The sequence below is a fragment of the Schistocerca piceifrons genome, chromosome 1 (assembly GCF_021461385.2).
Source record: "Schistocerca piceifrons isolate TAMUIC-IGC-003096 chromosome 1, iqSchPice1.1, whole genome shotgun sequence".
Taxonomy (NCBI): Eukaryota; Metazoa; Arthropoda; class Insecta; order Orthoptera; family Acrididae; genus Schistocerca; species Schistocerca piceifrons.
In genome coordinates, this window is record NC_060138.1 from 236608377 (window position 1) to 236627367 (window position 18991).

General features: G+C 39.4%; 1 protein-coding gene across 2 annotated transcripts in view; it reads left to right on the forward strand.

Annotated features, from left to right (window-relative positions):
- Positions 1 to 18991, forward strand: part of LOC124788174 (probable ATP-dependent RNA helicase DHX34) — a 195445-nt gene that overhangs the window by 67203 nt on the left and 109251 nt on the right. For both annotated transcript variants that reach the window (XM_047255331.1, XM_047255340.1), the window contains exon 9: positions 11267 to 11481. In XM_047255331.1, coding sequence (XP_047111287.1) covers positions 11267 to 11481 — 215 coding nt within the window. The remainder of the gene's footprint in view (positions 1 to 11266; positions 11482 to 18991) is intronic.

Consider the following 18991-nt stretch of genomic DNA (forward strand, 5'->3'; position numbering starts at 1 on the left):
GATGGAGCTTGAATGCTATCAGGCAAGGAAACTCTAGCAAAAGAATTACAAGGTTTATGAATAGCGTTCTGAAGGAATGGATAGTCAAATCAAGAAACTGAGTGGGCAATGCAGTCAGAACCAACAGTGTATGAGAAAGAGATTGAGACTAAGAAAGTATACTATGTCTGGCATAATAGTGCCCAAGATACTGAGAAATTTTTTTTAATTTTTGACAAAGCCTGTATGGCTGCTTAATATGGCTGGACCATCTATATACACAATGAGACAAATTACTGTATATACTCGAATAATCCGCGCCCCCGAATAATCCATGCACCCCAATTTTGAGGAAGAAGAAAGAAAAAAAAATTATTTTTTGCTTTAATTTGTTTTATTTACAAAAAAAATTGTTCCAACATTATGATGTGTTCAGAAGTATGTATAATAACTACTGGTTTGAAGCAACGCTGCTGTACAGGTTGATACATCGTTAAAACGCAACCAATTCAGCGGCGTGCAGCTGGCCAGCCAGCAGGCGGGCGGCCAGCAGCATGCAGCTGGCCGGCTGGCCCATTAGACGGGCGGGCGGCTGGGGAACATTATCACCGCCAGCCGGGATTCTACGCGTACCTACAATAGCAAAAAAATGAAATGTGAATTATCTTGTTTAAGAATTTGTTAATATGGTATGTGCAATAAAATATTTTAGTCAATACCGGTATGTTTCCTCTCTTACCCTTCTATTCATCACTTTCATCATCATCACTAGCGGGAGAATCATTGTCGTCTTCACCATCTTCCCATAGAGCATCGTCTTCTATTCCATCCAGTGAATTTGTGATTCCATATTTTTTGAAGGATTTTTCTACCAGTGGTTCCGGAATGGAGTCCCATGCACTTTTCACCCATTTACAAATCTGGAACAAATCGGGCCATTTGATTTTTCCACTAGGTGTGAACTTATGGTTTTCGTCAGCCATCCATTGCGTATATTGCTGTTTAAGTGCAGCTTTGAATGGCCAATTTATACACACATCTAGTGGTTGTAGGATGGATGTTAGGCCTCCAGGGATAATGACCTTTTCGGATTCGCTCTCACTAATACCAGTATGCCTTTTACTGATATTTTCGGAATAGTTTTCCTTTTAAATATCATGTAAGGTGGTAGCTTTCATCCATCGCCAGTTACACACATCATCACTGTACATCTTTGTTTCTCACTGCCGCCAGTTCGTATCATGATGCTGGGTTCTCCTTTCCTGTTCACTGTGTTGTCGAGCGGAATCTCAAAATAGACTGGCGTTTGATCCGCATTACCAATTTGTGATAATATATATGACTGTTTACAGCGCAGATTTATCACATAACAATGAAAATTCACTATTTTTTCCTCGTAATCGCCTGGAAGCCGCTGAGCGATAGTAGTTTTCCTCCAGAATCCTAAACCATTGAAAAATCTTGATAGCCAGCCCCAACTAGCTTTGAAACTGGCAATGCCTAGTTCTTTGGCTACAGACAATGCTTTAAGTTGGCACATTTCACCCGTTACCGCGCATCTGTATTGCCACTTCTCATCTACACAATCACAGATCCTTTTCTCAAGGTCCGGATGCTTCGCTTTTTGACCTCGAAATGCCTGGCGATTACTATTAGTTTCTTGAAGCTCCATTTTATTTTTTCGCCCGGCACAAATACAACTCTCACTCGTGTTGTACTTTCTTCCTGCTGTACGGTTTCCACTATTCTTGGCTTCTTCAATAATTTTCACTTTTTCTTTAGCAGTGTACGAGCGATAACGAGAACTTGTAGCCATAATTAACAAGTTTGAAGACGTTAATACTTTACTCCTAATGTGCTACTGATGCATCACAGACTGAGGCTGCAACAATGCAATAGTATAATGGGATTATTGTTGGAGGCAGAGCAGTAACAACAATGTTTCGAATAATCCGCGCACCCCAGTTTTTCGTCCTAAAATTCAGGAAAAAACGTGCGGGTTATTTGAGTATATACGGTATGTAGTGTACTGGAGTGTTCAGATCTGAAGATGGTCATCATTGACTGAAATTAATTACCTGGTTAATAAACTTTCGTGCGTCATGACTGAATTTATAGCAAGACAGATATTTTCTGGATCGCTGTGAAACCTTATTGTGAATATGCCGCAACTCGTAGACTGCTGGAGTTGCTTATCTGCCTTACTCTGGTCCAATCTCCAGAATGATCAGTAGACTCTTATGATAACATGGCATCCAGTGTATTTTGTTCCTGTCAATGAAGACAAAGAGTTCTCTTTGTAGTGTTAAATGTTATCTAGGGCTCCAAAAGCCAGGTGTGTACCATTAGTAACACATCTGACAGAAACATTTTAACAAATCCAAAATCACTGAGCACTGCCTCAAATGTAATCAAGAAATGAAATACAATTAGACCAATATGGTGGTGCAACTGCAAGTTTCTGGAACAGCATAATGGATGGCTCTCTCACAGTAAAGATGCTGGAAAACTAATAAATTGTGATGGAGGGTTAAGTTCAAGTAATGCTTGGGGTCCAGCACTAGGTTTATTAAGATCTCACCAAAGAAAGGGAAGAGGGCTGTAGCTCTTTGTTCCAATGACATCAAAGTCCTCAGAGACAAAACTCTAGTTGAGATTTTACAAGGATGGATAAATGAATTGGTCATGGCTTTAGTTGAGAAATTATTTTGGGATTTATCAAAAGTGATTCATAGTGAACATAAAGCAGGATGACTAAACACGCATTTGAAAGCTGTTTCTCCCCAATAAAACTCCAGTGGCTTAGCCAGTGTGTCCCCATGCTTAGTTGGCAGTCAAGCTTTTTTACTATCTGTGCACCATCCTCGGCCAACTGTCTGAACACCGTTTACACCATTTGCTATTGTCACTCTGTTGTCATGCCATTGTAATCTATTTACAAGTTTTTACTGCTAAACAGGCAAGTGTCTATGTTGATCTGGTCTCCTCATAGTATTAGCTTCCCATTACCTATTCTATTTTTGTGCCATATTGCCTTAATCTGACCAAATCCCTAATCCATTGCCCCCACTAGATATTTTATAGATCAGATGTGATTTTTGTTCTATAAATCCATACCGAACGGACCTTCAAGGATATAGTACATGTAATGAGAAGTCAAAAAGCAATCTGTCAGTATATTCTTCAGATCACCATTGTGTATCATTGCTTAGTTGATTTTTCGGCTGATGTTCATGTATTGTTCAGCATTCTAGATTAATACAAGTGAATGTATACTTTGAAATGAAGGAAAGGGCACAGACAAAAGGTCTATAGTTTTTTGCATTAAAACACCAACTTGGATACTATTTCTCTTTTTGTGATCTCTTTTTCTGAGCTTTAACTGTCACCCACTGCTCCTGCATTTGCTTCTAGTGTTGTTCTTTTCTCTCTTTGCGGGGGGGGGGGGGGGGGGGGGGATGTCCACATCCACATTTTCCCTCTTTTCAGCCTTGACTCTTCCAGGAAACCTTTACGCATTCCTAATTTTTCCTTAAGCTTATCTCACTCCTAGATATCTTTAGAAGAAATTTCCGTTTCTTGTATCTTTTTCAACTTTTGTGAACCTTGCTTCTTTGGTTGTCTTATCTTCAGAGTAGGTTAATATCATTTTAGATACCCTTCCTGGGCTCATTCACACAACACGACCATAAAAGGCAATGTTTTTTTTCTGAATCGTGTCCCATATCTTCTACATGTGTTTATTTTGTTATTGGTTGACATGCCATCTGTGTGTGCACTGTTTTCACTGTTTTCTTTGATGGAACCTAGGATTTCTCTCAGAGTCTTTCTTTCTTTGGTCTCAAGTCTCTCCACTACATCTTTCTTGTTCATTGTAAGTGTCTCTGACACATTTTGAGTCTTTGGTGTAACAACAGTGCAGTACTGTCTAATTTTGGCATTTAAGGATACCAGTCTCATATTGTAGATACCTTTAGTTAATGGAGAGCTGAAGGATTATGATTCAAGTTATGTATTGTAATTGAGCCAACAACTTCACTAACGATCTGTCACACTAATGCTTTTTGTGATAACTTTTTACCTGTATTTTATTACAGTGCCTTCTCTTAGTTTCTAGAGGCTGTGGACTTGTTATGCAGTGCCGCTCCTTTATCACATGGTTTCTTTTCTATCTAAAAATGGTAAAGCATTGTAAGAGAGCTCACATCTATGCCAAAACACCGTGAAGTTACGTAACTGCTTTTTAAAGAACTCTTTCATATTTTGTTGATCGTGTATAACAATTACAACATATCTCTTATTAATCAGAACACCATCTCCATAGTAAGTATCAGAACAGAACAGAAGAGACTGTAATGACATATATCTTCAGCTTCTTTCAACTGTTTCTGAACATTGTCATTGTAGGCATCGCTTATTGTTTTCTGCCTTCCAAAACACCACCAATCTGTGATGCCGAAGCATAAGCTCCAACTCTGTACAACCATTAAACTAACGTGTGCACAGTACGAAGTGCTCCATAATAAGTAAGTAAATAACTTTTTTATATATGGTCATCTTTCACCTGATTGTGAGGAAGAGGTGAAATATGTATTTATAGATGAACAGCATATTCCACCACAAAGGCCATTTACATTTAATTAATGTGTGGTACAAAGGCTATTTTGTCTGATAAGTTAGGCTGTATCCATTTACCTAGATTTTATCCTTTTCTGCCTGCTTAATTTTCTTTGCCTGGCCTCCAGGTATCTTGGTCCTGATTTTATGTTTGTCATAAAGCACAACTTCTTGGAGGAGATTTGAAAACGCAGCCTTTGCTGGCTGTGTCTTTGGTCAGTTAAGTTGTTTTGCTGACGTATGTACAGAGTCTTAAAAGATCGCAAGATTGTCTGCAAAGGTTGGACAGTTGGTTTTAAGACTCATGTATGTACTTTTAGCCAACCTTACCACGTTTTCTACCCCTGAACTGTTCATTCCATTCTGTCATTCTCATGTTACCCTTTCTAAACCACAGTTGAAGGGCAGACGCTATAGTCTATCGCATTATATCACTTCCGTCCTGATTTCAAAGGTATCAGACATCTTTCCCCTGAACTTCACTTTGGAGTTGGTATTGATTATGGTCTTCCAGATAATCACTTTTGACTTATTATCCAAGTCAACTCTTCAAGTATTTGAAACAGGGTGGTTCAATTAATTGAATCATACACCTTCCTGAAACCAACGAAGATCACCACAAATTTTCTGTTCCTGATGTAGTATTTGGCCACTCGCCTGGCCAAACATCAGACACAGAACACATCTGCAGGTGGCAGTTTGCCATTCCCCTATGTGTCCTCCATCAAAGTGAGACATATGTGACAGTCCCAGCTTTGGTCATACACACCACTCAGTGTACACACCAGATGACAACAGCAACACATCCCACTGTGTGCAAGCCAGAGGGCAACAGCAACATAAGCATCTTTCTGTGTACTCACCAAACTCCAGCAGACTCCACAAGAGGCACCAGCATCACTTGCCAGTAGTACGCACAGTCAACCACAGTGCTACAAATCCAGCAGCTCATTTTGTCTACATGACACACATCCACATCTCAAGTGCCCCTCAAGAAAATCCTTCTGTCAGATTACTTAACATCTTGCATGACCACAAGCCAGTGGCACTCGCTCTTCCCCGGGCTCAACACCGGTTGCTCCTTGCAGCTCATCCATCAGTAGTGATCTTCAACAGCGGTCTTCAGTACCAACCCAGTCTCTGATGGGATGTGGACCTAGCACGGCTCAGGACTCCAACCAACACACCAACCTGTGCCCACCTGAACACACCAGACACTGGCAGGATCACTGTCTATGACATCAGCTGGACATTGACCAGACACTGACCTAGTACACCAATTTGGACTATAGTGAGAATTCTGTCATTCAACCAGAAGTGGCTCTTATTTTCTATTTCATGTCATAACTGTGAACTGTTTGTTTGCGTGTTACCAGTGAAAGTGTTCTTTCATTTTAACCAGTGAACCAACTTTATTATGTGCTGTCCTTGCAATCTCAACAAATCCAAGACTTAAAACCTGAATTTCAGGTTCCATGCTTCAAGCATGGGCTGCAGATTCATAGTCTGCTCAATACTTGATCATCCCTTCCTGAAACCCTCTTAGTATTTCCTCAGCTGTGGATCGATTTCTTGTTCCACCCTATACTGTAGAGCTTTTGAGAGGATCTCATAAGTTGTTGGCATAAGTGCCACATTAGTTATTCATATCTGTTGTGCCTGCATTATTATGTAGTAAATAAATTACAGCATTGGTCCATTCACTTGGATGTTTTTTGCTCTCCCAAATTTTTTGAATAACTGCAACAAATTTATCAATTGTCTTATCCCCAGCATGCTTCCACAGTTCAGCAATTATCTGATTTTCACTCGGTACCTTCTCATCCCTCAGTGCTTGTATGTTCTTCCTGATTTCTTCTTTCATAGGTAGAGACGAATCTCAGTGAGTGTTTGTATGTGTGTGTGTGTGTGTGTGTGTGTGTGTGTGTGTGTGTGTGTGTGTGTGTGTGCAGCACGCGTGCGCGCGCTTACTTCAGATTGTGCATGAAGGTTTTGTAGAAGAAGTTATCTGTGTTATTTTTTAGAAGTTTTGTTCAGTTTGTACCAACTGATTCTTATGAAACACATGCTTCACCCCGCGTGTGGTTTTTATGCAGATTTTCTCATGTTTAAGAAGTTGACCCTAATTCATTTTTGTGGCAGTTCCATTTCTGCCATGTAGCCTGTCTTACCTATACTGCTGCATCACATTCTTTATCCCATCTTTCTTGATTTTGGGAGTGGGACAGTATCATTCGCTGCTTTGTGTGTAACTTTTTGTACATATTCCCAATTCTCCAGATTTAAAGTTTGCAACTTGTGGATGAATTCTTGGCTGCTTCTTAGCTTTCTCTGTTAAACTTATGAGTTTTGGTGGGAGTAACCATCGTGGTATTTCTTGGAGTTACTCTAACTCTGATCTTCAGAAGGTAGTGACTTTTACGTTCTGGATCTCCCATTTTTCTTTCTGTTCTATGGTGACATGGTCATTTTGGAATTCGCTTAGGTTGGAGTTTGGAGATGTCCAGGTCTTCTGTTTCCTGGGAAGTTGTTTGAAATAAGTTGAGTTGAGAGCCAAATTGAATGCTCTGCATAACTCCATTAGTCTCTCTCCATTGCAGTTGGTTCTCCTGTGAGCTGGGTAGTACCCAATAATCTTGTGATATTTTCTTTCCGTACCATGCAAGGAACCAAAATCCCATTGGGTAGCTTTGAAAAGATATCTTGTAGCTCTTCTCAGAATGCATCCTTATTTGTCTGATTGATTGGCACATGTATGTTCGCCATTGTGTAAACTCTGTCTGCACACCAAAAAAGAAAATAGTAGAGCTTCAGCTGTAGGGGAGGTTAACTCCATTATCAAGAATGAAATCTTCCTGCTTATCATTAATTTATTGATTAGAATCCATGTCCATAACTTTTTCAGATCAAACAAAGGAAGCTCCAGCTTGGATCATCAACAGTATGAGGAAAAGGATAAATTGCCACTCCCTGTGAAAATGTCCCACTGAGTTTGACACCGGCACAGTGAAATGACTGTTACACATTACAACCTTTGGCCAAAGCCTTCATCAGCGAAGAAAGCACACACAAGCAAGTAACATGTCACACACACATGATCACTACCACCGGCAGCTCTGACAGAATGTGACTGTCATATGAGTAGCAATTTGGAGTGTGGCGGGGAAGAGGAGGGATAGCTGGGTTTCTGGTCAGAGCTACCAGTGGTACGGGTTATGTGTGCATGAGGTTTGCTCGCTTGTGTGAGTGTGTGTGTGCCTTCTTTGCTGAAGCCTTTGGCTGAAAGCTGTAATGTGTAGTAGTCTTTTCGTTGTGCCTGTCTGCAACTCAACAGGTCATCTTTACTTGTTAAGATCAAATCTGTCCATAAAGTTCTTACTGTTACACTTTCTCTAACTCCACATTATGTTGGTGATTTCACAAATCATCTACATTTCAAATAGTTCTGCAACTTCATTTTGATAGATACAGAAGGATAAAGTACTTCAGTTCAAACTAGTTAACTAAAAAATTATATTCAGTTTATGCTGTGAGAAAGCTCGCATTTTTGCTCATACCTGTCCCACATTATTTGTTAAAAGTAATATGTAGATGTGAAATAAATTAAATTCATTGAAGTGAAATGATTATATTGATAGGAATGAAATACAATCACAGTAGAGTGTCAATTATCTGAAATAATTGGGAGACATGAGTGTTCGGAAAACCAGTTTATTCAGATAATCAAGCTCTATATTTGTATTTACTAATAAAGACTACATAAATTTATAATAACATGAATCCGTTTTATTATTACAAAGCCAAATACAATAGGAATGTATGCAGTACAGCCAGGTCGACAAGAAATATGTAATACATATGCATTTACATGTACAGTACATGTCTGTAGAATTACACTACAAAATGTCCTTAGTTTTGGTTTGTCTAAGCAAGCCTACCTGCTTATGAGCAACTAAGTCATGCACATTTTTCAGGACAGATATCTAATGTTGATCGCTTTTGCTTGAGCTTCAAACTGTCACAAGGCAGTATTCAAACATGTAAATGTTCCAGAAGTAGCTGATATATTTGCATCTTCACTTTCTGGACCACCAGTTGATGAGATGCTGGCTGTGTCAGCTTTATCAGTGATGTGGTTTACAATTTCACTATCCTGCATGTGTTGGTGCCCTGGGTCTGCATCATAAACAATTATCCATCCTTGAACGTCTTACATCTTCCCGATCATATTAATGACTATTGAGTTCTTTTAACATATCAAGCATTTCAGGCGTATCATTTTGATCATTATTTACAATTATACTTTGAGAATGTTCCACCATATTCAAAATTTTATTCCAGGCTTTTTTCAAATGATGTTCCTATACATTATCCCCTGCTGCTCAGACTGTGTATGATGGATCTTTCAAATCAATGTTCTTATTATTTCATAACAGACTTTCTTCTCCCTCCTCCTCTCTTTCTAACAATAACTTACATAACAATTCTTTTCTACAATACTGTTTGAAACTCTCAATAACACCTTGATGCCTTGATCCACTGGCTGTAATAAGGAGGTTACATTAGGTGCACAACTTTTATGAATGTGCCCTTTTTCTTTAAGATATAACATGTTGGATGAGTTGGTGCATTCTCAAGGAGCAGCAATGTTTTCTCCTGTTTGTCATTCTATAAATGATGAACTTTTACAGAGAATACAAAAACTTCCATAAACTGTGCCATAAAAACTTACTCCATCCAGTATAATGTAATTAGATAGATAAAAAATCTACTCACCAAGCAGTGGCAAAAGAAGACACATACAAAGGTATTGAAATTTGCAACTGCAGTGCTACTTCGAGCTCCTTTCTTGCAGCTTTGTAATTCTTCTCGTCCATATTTTGAAATTAATTTTTACTTAAGCTTATGATGCTTCTGTTAAGGCAACTGCTTAAAAAAGTTTGGAATTCTGGAGACTCATCATCTCTTTCCACATTTGAATTTATTTTGAATAGATTCCAGATGCAAGATTAGTAAATGTGTTATAGATGATGTAAATTTAAGTATTTCCAGTTATGGTGAAAATTTTCAGAGTTGAAAATGCTTTTAAACTGACAGAAATTGGTGTTGCATAACATCCTCAAAATTCATTTACTGTGGAATCAGAATTCTTGTGGCAAGACTCAAAAGGGCAAAGAAAATTCACATTCATAGAAGCAGATTCTTGTCATCCAGACACAGTATTAAACATGAATAATTTCTTCTTGAAAGACGGGGTTGATCTGAACTTATTTTTACTGAATTACATATTCAGCACACTGGACACTTTAATTAGTTTAGGCAGATCTTGCTGTAGCCCTTTACTGAAGAGCTGACTCTCTGTGACAATTGTTTGCTTTAATTTTGTAACCCACATTCCAAGAATGTTAACATGTATCACCTCTGTGCATGTCCCAACTAAATCAAAGAAGTCTTTAGCCAGTACATTTAACAAAACATTACATGTAAAATAACAACAAAAATAATCAAGTACTGACAATTAAATGTAAATGTAAATGGACAGATAAAAGATCTACTCACTAAGTGGCGGCAGGAGAACACATGCACAAAAAGGTTTAACTTTAAAAAGCTTTTGGAGCCAGTGGCTTCTTCTTATGGCAGAAGAGCTGAAGGGGAAGGAAGAAGGATGACCAAAAAAGACTCGAGAGGTTTAGGGAAAGGGGTACAGTTGAGAAAAGTCACCCAGAACCCTGGGTCAGGGAAGACTTACCAGATAGCATCAGAAGGAAACGACCACAATCCCAACTTGATCCATCACCACAATCTCAGAATCATCCGTTACAAGCCTTCCAAGAATTCTTCACATTTAGCATTGCTTCACAACCCTTCCTCAGGTCCCTGCAACACAGTCCTAACCTGTCCTCTGCAGAACTCTAGGCTCTATGTTCCCTAAAAGCTTTGACTCCATCATTATCCTTCCAGCAGACAAAGGATCTACCACTGTGGTACTTGACTGACAGGAATATGTTAGTGAAGGTCTACGCCTGCTTTCTGACTCCTCTACATGCAGCATCTGCCATCAAGATCCTATCCCTGCGATTCAAACTGACCTGTAGTCCCTCCTAAAAACCTCAGGCCCCTTACGAGGGCTTGCACCTCAATCCATAGACCCAAACCACACACCTCACCTTTTACCTTCTTCCTAAGGTCCATAAACCCAATCATCCTGACCATCCTATACTTGCTGGCTTCAAAGCATCCACAAAACATATATTTACCTTAGTTGATAAACAACGCATAGTGCAAAGACTTTCCTCCTATAAAAGCTTTCCTTCTCCTCCCGTCCGGTAGGTCTCCCCTAACCCTCCATTCTGTGTGCCTTTTTTGAACTGTACCCCATTCGCTAAACCTCTTCAGTCCTTCTCCTTCACCCCTCTTCCTTCCCCTTCAATACTTCTGTCAGAAGAAGGAGCCAGTGGCTCCAAAAGCTTGTGAAACTTTATGTGTCTATTCTCCTGCCACCACTTGGTGAGTAGATTTTTAATCCATCCATTTATATTTACAACATTACAAATGTATTTCATGAGATTCATGACTGCAGTAACATATATACATACATATATCTTAACCTTTTTCTGTAAATTATCCATTTTAAAAAAAAATCACTTACCATTGCCAATTTTTCTTTTAGGTCGCACAGGACCAGGAATCTGTTATCGTCTATATTCTGAAGAAGAGTATTCTCAAATGGAGGAATATTCAACTCCTGAGATAAGACGTGTTCCTCTTGACTCGCTGTTGCTGCAGATGGTAGCTATGGGTCTTCCAGATGCACGAAAATTTCCCTTCATTGAACCACCACCTGCTGATAGCCTTGAGAATGCCATCCTTTCTCTGAAACATCATGTATGATTATTTCTTTTTTGATTCATAAAAATTGTAGATGGTACAGCTTGTATATTCCACAAATCCATGTTTATTACTGATTAATAAGTTCTTAATATAGTGATTCTTGATCGATATGCATTTATATGTACCAAAACTCTGAAAAAAAAGAAAACAGACTTTTCAGATTATGGCCCTGGTAGTATAGAGTGTAGCAACCAAATGATACATGAAACTGATCCAAATAACACAAATATGGCTTTATTCATAAACCTCTGAAAATGACAGAAATAAGCCTCTTGTGACCCCATGTGTAACGAGACAAAAAAATCATACAAAGGTGCAACATAAGGAATGCACAGAACAACTGATGTGAACAGTGCAAACTAAAAGAACATAGTGAGGGTTAGTCAGCACTGTTCTGCACTTATATAGGCGCAGGTTACTGGTAGATGGTGCAGTGGAGACCATGCTGTATGCATGCTTCCTACAAGCAGTCTCTAGTGGCCGGCCCGCACTGATACAGTTGGTAGTCAGTTTAAGTACACACATGCAGCAATGCTACACTCATCACACCAGCACTCAGTCACACGCACTAGTAGCAAGATACAGCATAGAGCTTACGAAGATTGTTCTGTATTCTGTAACATGTTGGCTCAAGAGGTCTGCATAACACATGGCATATTCATTTCAGCAAAATGTAGGCTTGATTGAAACAACAAATTTACTGTTACAAGTCTCAAATTTCTCACTTGTTGTTTCAATTGATAAAGCTACAAATTTCTCACTTGTTGTTTCAATTGATATCAGTAATGGTTTGAGTAAAACCCAATTTAAAACATCCATGTTTAAAATATGTGTAGGATACAGTGAATAGAAATCATGTGGTACTATTTTATCCCTTCCAATCTAGAAATGGGCAAGAAAGAATTATACAAGCCAAGAGAAGGAAAAGTTTTAGTGAGTAGGTAAAGAGGAAAGGGTTGGAAAGAGAGATCTGACAGGTAGAATAGAATGCAAAAGAGATACAAAATAATAAGAGACAGTATATGTAGTAATGAACTTTTTAATATGTGGAAATGACAATGGCTTGATATATGCTGATGTTTAATTATTGTTTTGTACACTAGCATTTACAGCCTGTGAAACTGTATGTACGAAGGGCATTTCAAAAGTCCGTGCAAAGTCCAAGAGATGGCACGAGCCGGCGTGTATTGAGGTCATGTTTAGTTAGTAGCTTCTTTGGAAAGAACGCACACCAAGTTTCAGCCTTATTGGTCTATTTCTTTGTGCTTGGCATTCGTGTGAGTCAAGGAAGTCGAGTGATTGTCAAAAAATGGATGAAAAAGAATTTCTTGTAGTAATTAAACATTACTTTATGAAAGGCAAAACGCCTCAGAAGACTAAAGAGAAGCTTGATAAACATTACAGTGACTCTGCGCCTTCGATTAGAACAGTTTATAAGTGGTTTGAAAATTTTCGGAGTGGCCATATGGGCACAAGTGATGCTGAACGTTCTGGACGCCCTGTGGAGGTTACAACTCAAGAAATCACTGATACAATCCATGATATGGTGATGGATGACAGAAGAGTTAAGGTGCAGGTTACTAGTGCTGTGGGCATCTCAAATGAATAAGTACATAATATTTTGCATAAACATTTGGACATGAGAAAGCTATCCGCAAGATGGGTTCCATGACTGCTCACGCTTGACCAAAAATGGAATCGTGTGAAGTGTTGCAAGGATGGTTTGCAGCTGTTCAGGAAGAATCTGCATGACTTTAAACATCATTTCATCACTGTGGATGAAACGTGGATACATTACTATACTCCTGAGACCAAACAACAATCTAAACAATGGGTTACTAAGGGAGAATCTGCACCAAAAGAGGCGAAGGCCGTTCTTTCGGCTGGAAAGGTTATGGCAACTATCTTTTGGGATTCACAAGGGATAATCCTCATCAACTATGTGGAAAAGGGTAAAACTATTGCAGGTGCATATTATTCATCATTATTGGACCGTTTGAAAACCGAGCTGCAAGAGAACCGCTGGTAATTGGACCGCGAAAAAGTCTTTTTCCATCATGACAGTGCACCAGCACACACCTCAGCAGTTGTGGTCACAAAATTAGTGGAAATAGGATTCCAACTCATTTAACATCCCCCCATATTCTCCAGACTTGGCTCCCTCAGTCTACTATTTCTTCCCCAATTTGAAGAAATGACTGGCGGGACAAAGATTGTATTCAAATGAGGAGGTGACTGCAGCAACTAGTAGCTATTTTGCAGACTTGGACAATTCCTATTATTCGAAAGGGATCAACAAATTAGAACTGCATTGAATGAAGTGTATAAGTCTAAAAAGAGACTATGTTGAAAAATAAAAAAAGTTTACCCCAAACACGTAAGTATTTTATATTTTTGCACCAATTTTTCAAATGCCCCTTGAATTAGTATGATGAATGTAGAATATTGATTTAAGAGATGAAAAAGAATTACAGTGAAACCTCTGTTTTTAAAAAAATGCAAAACTGAGGAAAATGCTAAAATCCCCCAAAATATGAGCAAAAACGCAAGTAATTTGCAAATGTGATTAAAAATCACCATCCTCTCCAATAATTTGTATAAAATCTGTCTAAGTGAAGAAAATTAAATGTACAATACAATGTTTATGCAATAATTTGTGCTAATTAATTTCATCAGTCCTTAAAAAATCACTTATGTGTAACAGCAAGTAAAAACTCATCAGAAATTTGAAATTGGTATCTGGGTAGAATGTATTGACCTGTTTTTAGACATGCTACAACTACAAATTATGCCTTCAAAACGTATTTTGTGAGGTTGTCCTTTGTACCCACCCAGAAAAAAGCAAAAATTGATGAACAAGGTGAATTAAACCATAGTGATTAAACCATAAACATAAATGTGGTCATCTGCTTAATGACACACTTTGTTTCATTACTGTTATTGTTTAATGCTTTTCTTATGAGCTGCACTTCATACGCTCGCCACCATTAAAGTGTTATTTTAGGCTGGGTGAGAGAAACAGAGAAGTGAAGAAATGAGATAAGTTTATTCCCCAAATGAAGCTGCAAGCTAATTAGAATTCAACTCAGTGAATTTTGTTCACTATGTAAAAATGTAAAGTAGAAAGGAAGCTCAGGTGCTACAGTTTCACTTCATACTCACTATCACTGCTGCCAATCTTTATGATCTACAGTGAGTGGTGTGTGCAGTGCAAAGTATATACACGAGTAGCGTATGTAGTTGTTGCAGCTGTATCATGTCAGATTTGAACATGAAATGTGCTATCAGAAAACCCTTGTTCTATTTACATGTAACATCGCTGTCATAGCATATCGTCTGCACAAAAAGTACATTTACAGCAGTTCACAAAATGCTTTCATGCCTATCTGCAGTCGCATTGGAGAAGGGCCACTCCCCCTCTCCACACATCCAGTAGGTGAGCTCATTTTACGTGTGTTAGTGTGGTGTGGTGGCTGCACTGGCTATTGGGTGACTTAACAAGTCACCAGCCAGTAAGAGTTCCCAAGCCGTAAATGGGCAACACTTCCTCGATAATGACTGAGCATATTCTTCAAGACTCAGTGTTTGAATTTGAAAAGGGAATGATTGATATTGTTACTGAATACAGTATGATGGAAATACATGCAGAAAGATGAGACTGAGTTATAAATGGCACAAGGAAAGGTGGTGGTTGGTCCCCTTCATCACGTATTGGCTCAGTCTGGAACACTTCATGTCGACTGTCTTGTTTTTTCATTACTGCTTGAACCTAGCAGTAGTTGTATCATAATTTGGAGGTGAAGCTAAATTTTGCAAGTTGTGTTGGCAATACTAATCGTGGATTACATCCACATTTCCTCTCTCACATCTCCCCTCTCCACAACAGCCTAAAATATTTCCTTAGTTCCACCACCACCCATGGTGTGAACCATCTGTCTTTTGAGTCAGTAGGAAGAAAATGGGACGAAGTCAAGCGAGACATTGAGTAAGAACTTAGATCGAGGTAAACCTTGTGAGGAAGAAATGTAAAATCAGGGAATTTTTAGCATTGATCTTATGCGTTCTTCATGTGGGCTAGAAAGTTACAGTGCAGAATCACGAAAAATGTAAAATTGAAGAACATAAAATCAAAATTCCACTGTATATGCTTCTCATTACGTATACAAACTAGTCACTACTAAGTGTACATCAGACACTACATACGTAACTACACACATATATATATAATCCATAGAAAAATGTGCTGTATTTTATTGTAATTAATGCAAACTTGTCTTCACAACCATGAATCATGATAAGTTGGGTAGGCTGTTCATTTGCATTTGATCTGATTTCTGAACTTCCTAGCTACTTACTGCTGCAGAACTGTTGCCTATGACAGCATCTTCAATAGTACTTTTATGCCAGTATTTAGGAATATGTACACTGTCCAGTCACATTATTATAACAACCTGTCAAAAGCCTGAATAACTGCCTTCTGCAGTCAGGACCATGCAAGACATAAAGGAAGAGTGTCAGTGATGTTTGGACGTACTGTCAGGGATGTGGAGCCATGCCATCTCCAGTGGCTTGGCCAGCTGTTCTGGGTTTCTTGGTTGAGAATCCATGGTGCAAACACCTCAATTGAAGTGGTCCCACAAATTCATGCTTGGGTTTCAAGTCCAGGGAGTTTGGTGGCCATAGTAGTGCAGTAAACGGATCCTGGTGCTCTTCAAAGCAGCATGTATACTCCATGAGCTGTGACACATTACATTGTACTGCTGGTAAGTGCCATGTGCCAAGGAAAAACAAACTGCATATAGGGATGGACAAGGTCCGCAAGAGTAGATGCATACTTGTTAATCCATTGTGCCTTCCAGAAAAATAAGATCACCCAGGGAATGGCACAAAAAATTCCCCAGACTATAATGCCCCCTCCTACTGCCTGGACCCTTCTGACAATCCAATGACCATCCATTTGATGGAGCATTAAACATCATTCATTCAGAAAGACCACCTGTTGCCATTCAATAGACATCTAGTTGTGGTATTGGCATGCAAATTTCAGCCTTCATCACTGATAAACAGCAATCAGCATGGGTGCATTAACCAGGCGATTGCTGCGGAAGCCCATACGCAGCAACGTTCGCGGAATGTACATTGAGAAGGCTCTGTTACTAGCACCTTGGTTCATCTGGGCCTGCAGTTATCTATTTGCCCATACACATCTCCACAGCTGTTGTCCCAGCCCTGTCATCTCTCAGTGTACAACAGTTGCTTGGCACTGGTTTTAGGTGGTGCCTTTTTGCTATGCTTGGTATACTTTAACATGGCGGCATGCGAACAGCACACAAATTTAGTCATTTTGGAAATGCTTCCACCTTTGGCCTAAAATCCAGTGATCATATGCTTTTTGATGTCAGAATTTTGTTTCCAGAATGAGATTTTCACTCTGCAGCGGAGTGTGCACTGATATGAAACTTCCTGGCAGATTAAAACTGTGTGCCCGACCGAGACTCGAGCTCGGGACCTTTGACTTTCGCGGGCAAGTGCTCTACCAACTGAGCTACCGAAGCACGACTCACGCCCAGTACTCACAGCTTTACTTCTGCCAGTACCTCGTCTCCTACCTTCCAAACTTTACAGAAGCTCTCCTGCGAACCTTGCAGAACTAGCACTCCTGAAAGAAAGGATATTGCAGAGACATGGCTTAGCCACAGCCTGGGGGATGTTTCCAGAATGAGATTTTCACTCTGCAGTGGAATGTGCGCTGATATGAAACTTCCTGGCAGATTAAAACTGTGTGCCCGACCGAGACTCAAACTCGGGACCTTTGCCTTTCGCGGGCAAGTGCTTTACCAACTGAGCTACCGAAGGTAGGAGACGAGGTACTGGCAGAAGTAAAGCTGTGAGTACCGGGCGTGAGTCGTGCTTCGGTAGCTCAGTTGGTAGAGCACTTGCTCGCAAAAGGCAAAGGTCCCAAGTTCGAGTCTCGGTCGGGCACACAGTTTTAATCTGCCAGGAAGTTTCATATCAGCGCACACTCTGCTGCAGAGTGAAAATCTCATTCTGGAAACATCCCCCAGGCTGTGGCTAAGCCATGTCTCCGCAATATCCTTTCTTTCAGGAGTGCTAGTTCTGCAAGGTTCGCAGGAGAGCTTCTGTAAAGTTTGGAAGATAGGAGACGAGGTACTGGCAGAAGTACAGCTATGAGTACCGGGCGTGAGTCGTGCTTCGGTAGCTCAGTTGGTAGAGCACTTGCCCGCGAAAGGCAAAGGTCCCGAGTTCGAGTCTCGGTCGGGCACACAGTTTTAATCTGCCAGGAAGTTTCAGAAATTTGTTACCAAACATCTCAAAAACTTTGTGGCATTTGCCTGCTTTATTTCTTCGTTGATGGTCCTTGGTGTCGACATACTGTGTTGTGATACTGTCTGAAAAATGGGGGAGTGGAAGTTCAACACTGTCTACTATAAATGATGTAGCTCACAGTTTACGCAGTTGTATTTCATAGTTCTTTATTTTCACTGTTCCCAACCCCCCTCCCCCCAAATATACACAGTTAATATGACTAGTTCCCTATCTGTGAACTTTCATTAATAGTTTGCAGGCAATCATCAACATACTGCTACAATAGTTTACTGTTGAACATCTATGAGCAGTAAAAACCTAACCACACATTTCACAGTCTTTCAAATAAATTGAACAGAAACTGTCATTGTATTAACACACGGCCTATTGGTGTACCACCTATTTCACGATTAAGTTGATGCATTGTTGTTGACCTAACGAGCATGGGTTTCTCGTCTGAAAATCATCCGTGGACTGACTGTCTCGGGACCAAAAATCAGGCCCTTATATATCATCACAATAATAGGCACTGAAACTACACATTTTTTGATGATTAATTTACAGAAATTAAAATTAACATTTAACTCATTAAATTAATTGAATACATTGAAAAACTCTGTCTTTTTAACAGTTTCTTCTACTACAAGAGTTAGGCCAAATTATTTGTTTAAATGATGAAACTAACAGATATAGTTACACAAACAATACTTTGGACAAAACTGGTAATTACTTTGGAATTAATTGAGGGCTGGCTTTGCTAACATGTTTTTGAATAGAGCCAAATAAATACTTATAGAGTGTTGTTAGTTGTTCCTCCAAATGTTTATAATTAGTACAGAATTGATATTTGTTTATAAGTCAACAATAGAATTTAAGTTATGAAACAATTACTGATTTCACCTTATAATAAAAGATAGTAACTAGTAATAGTCAAAATAAAGTAGAAAATCAATTACATACACAGAACTGAGCACAAAGCTAGATCTGGTATTATATCCTTTAAGACTAAGGGCCAACGTTTCTCTCTTACAGAAAAAGGAAATGGAAATGTCATGTGGCTAGGGCCTCCCATCGGGTAGACCGTTCGCCTGGTGCAGGTCTTTCGATTTGACGCCACTTCGGCGACCTGCGCGTCGATGGGGATGAAATGATGATGATTAGGACAACACAACACCCA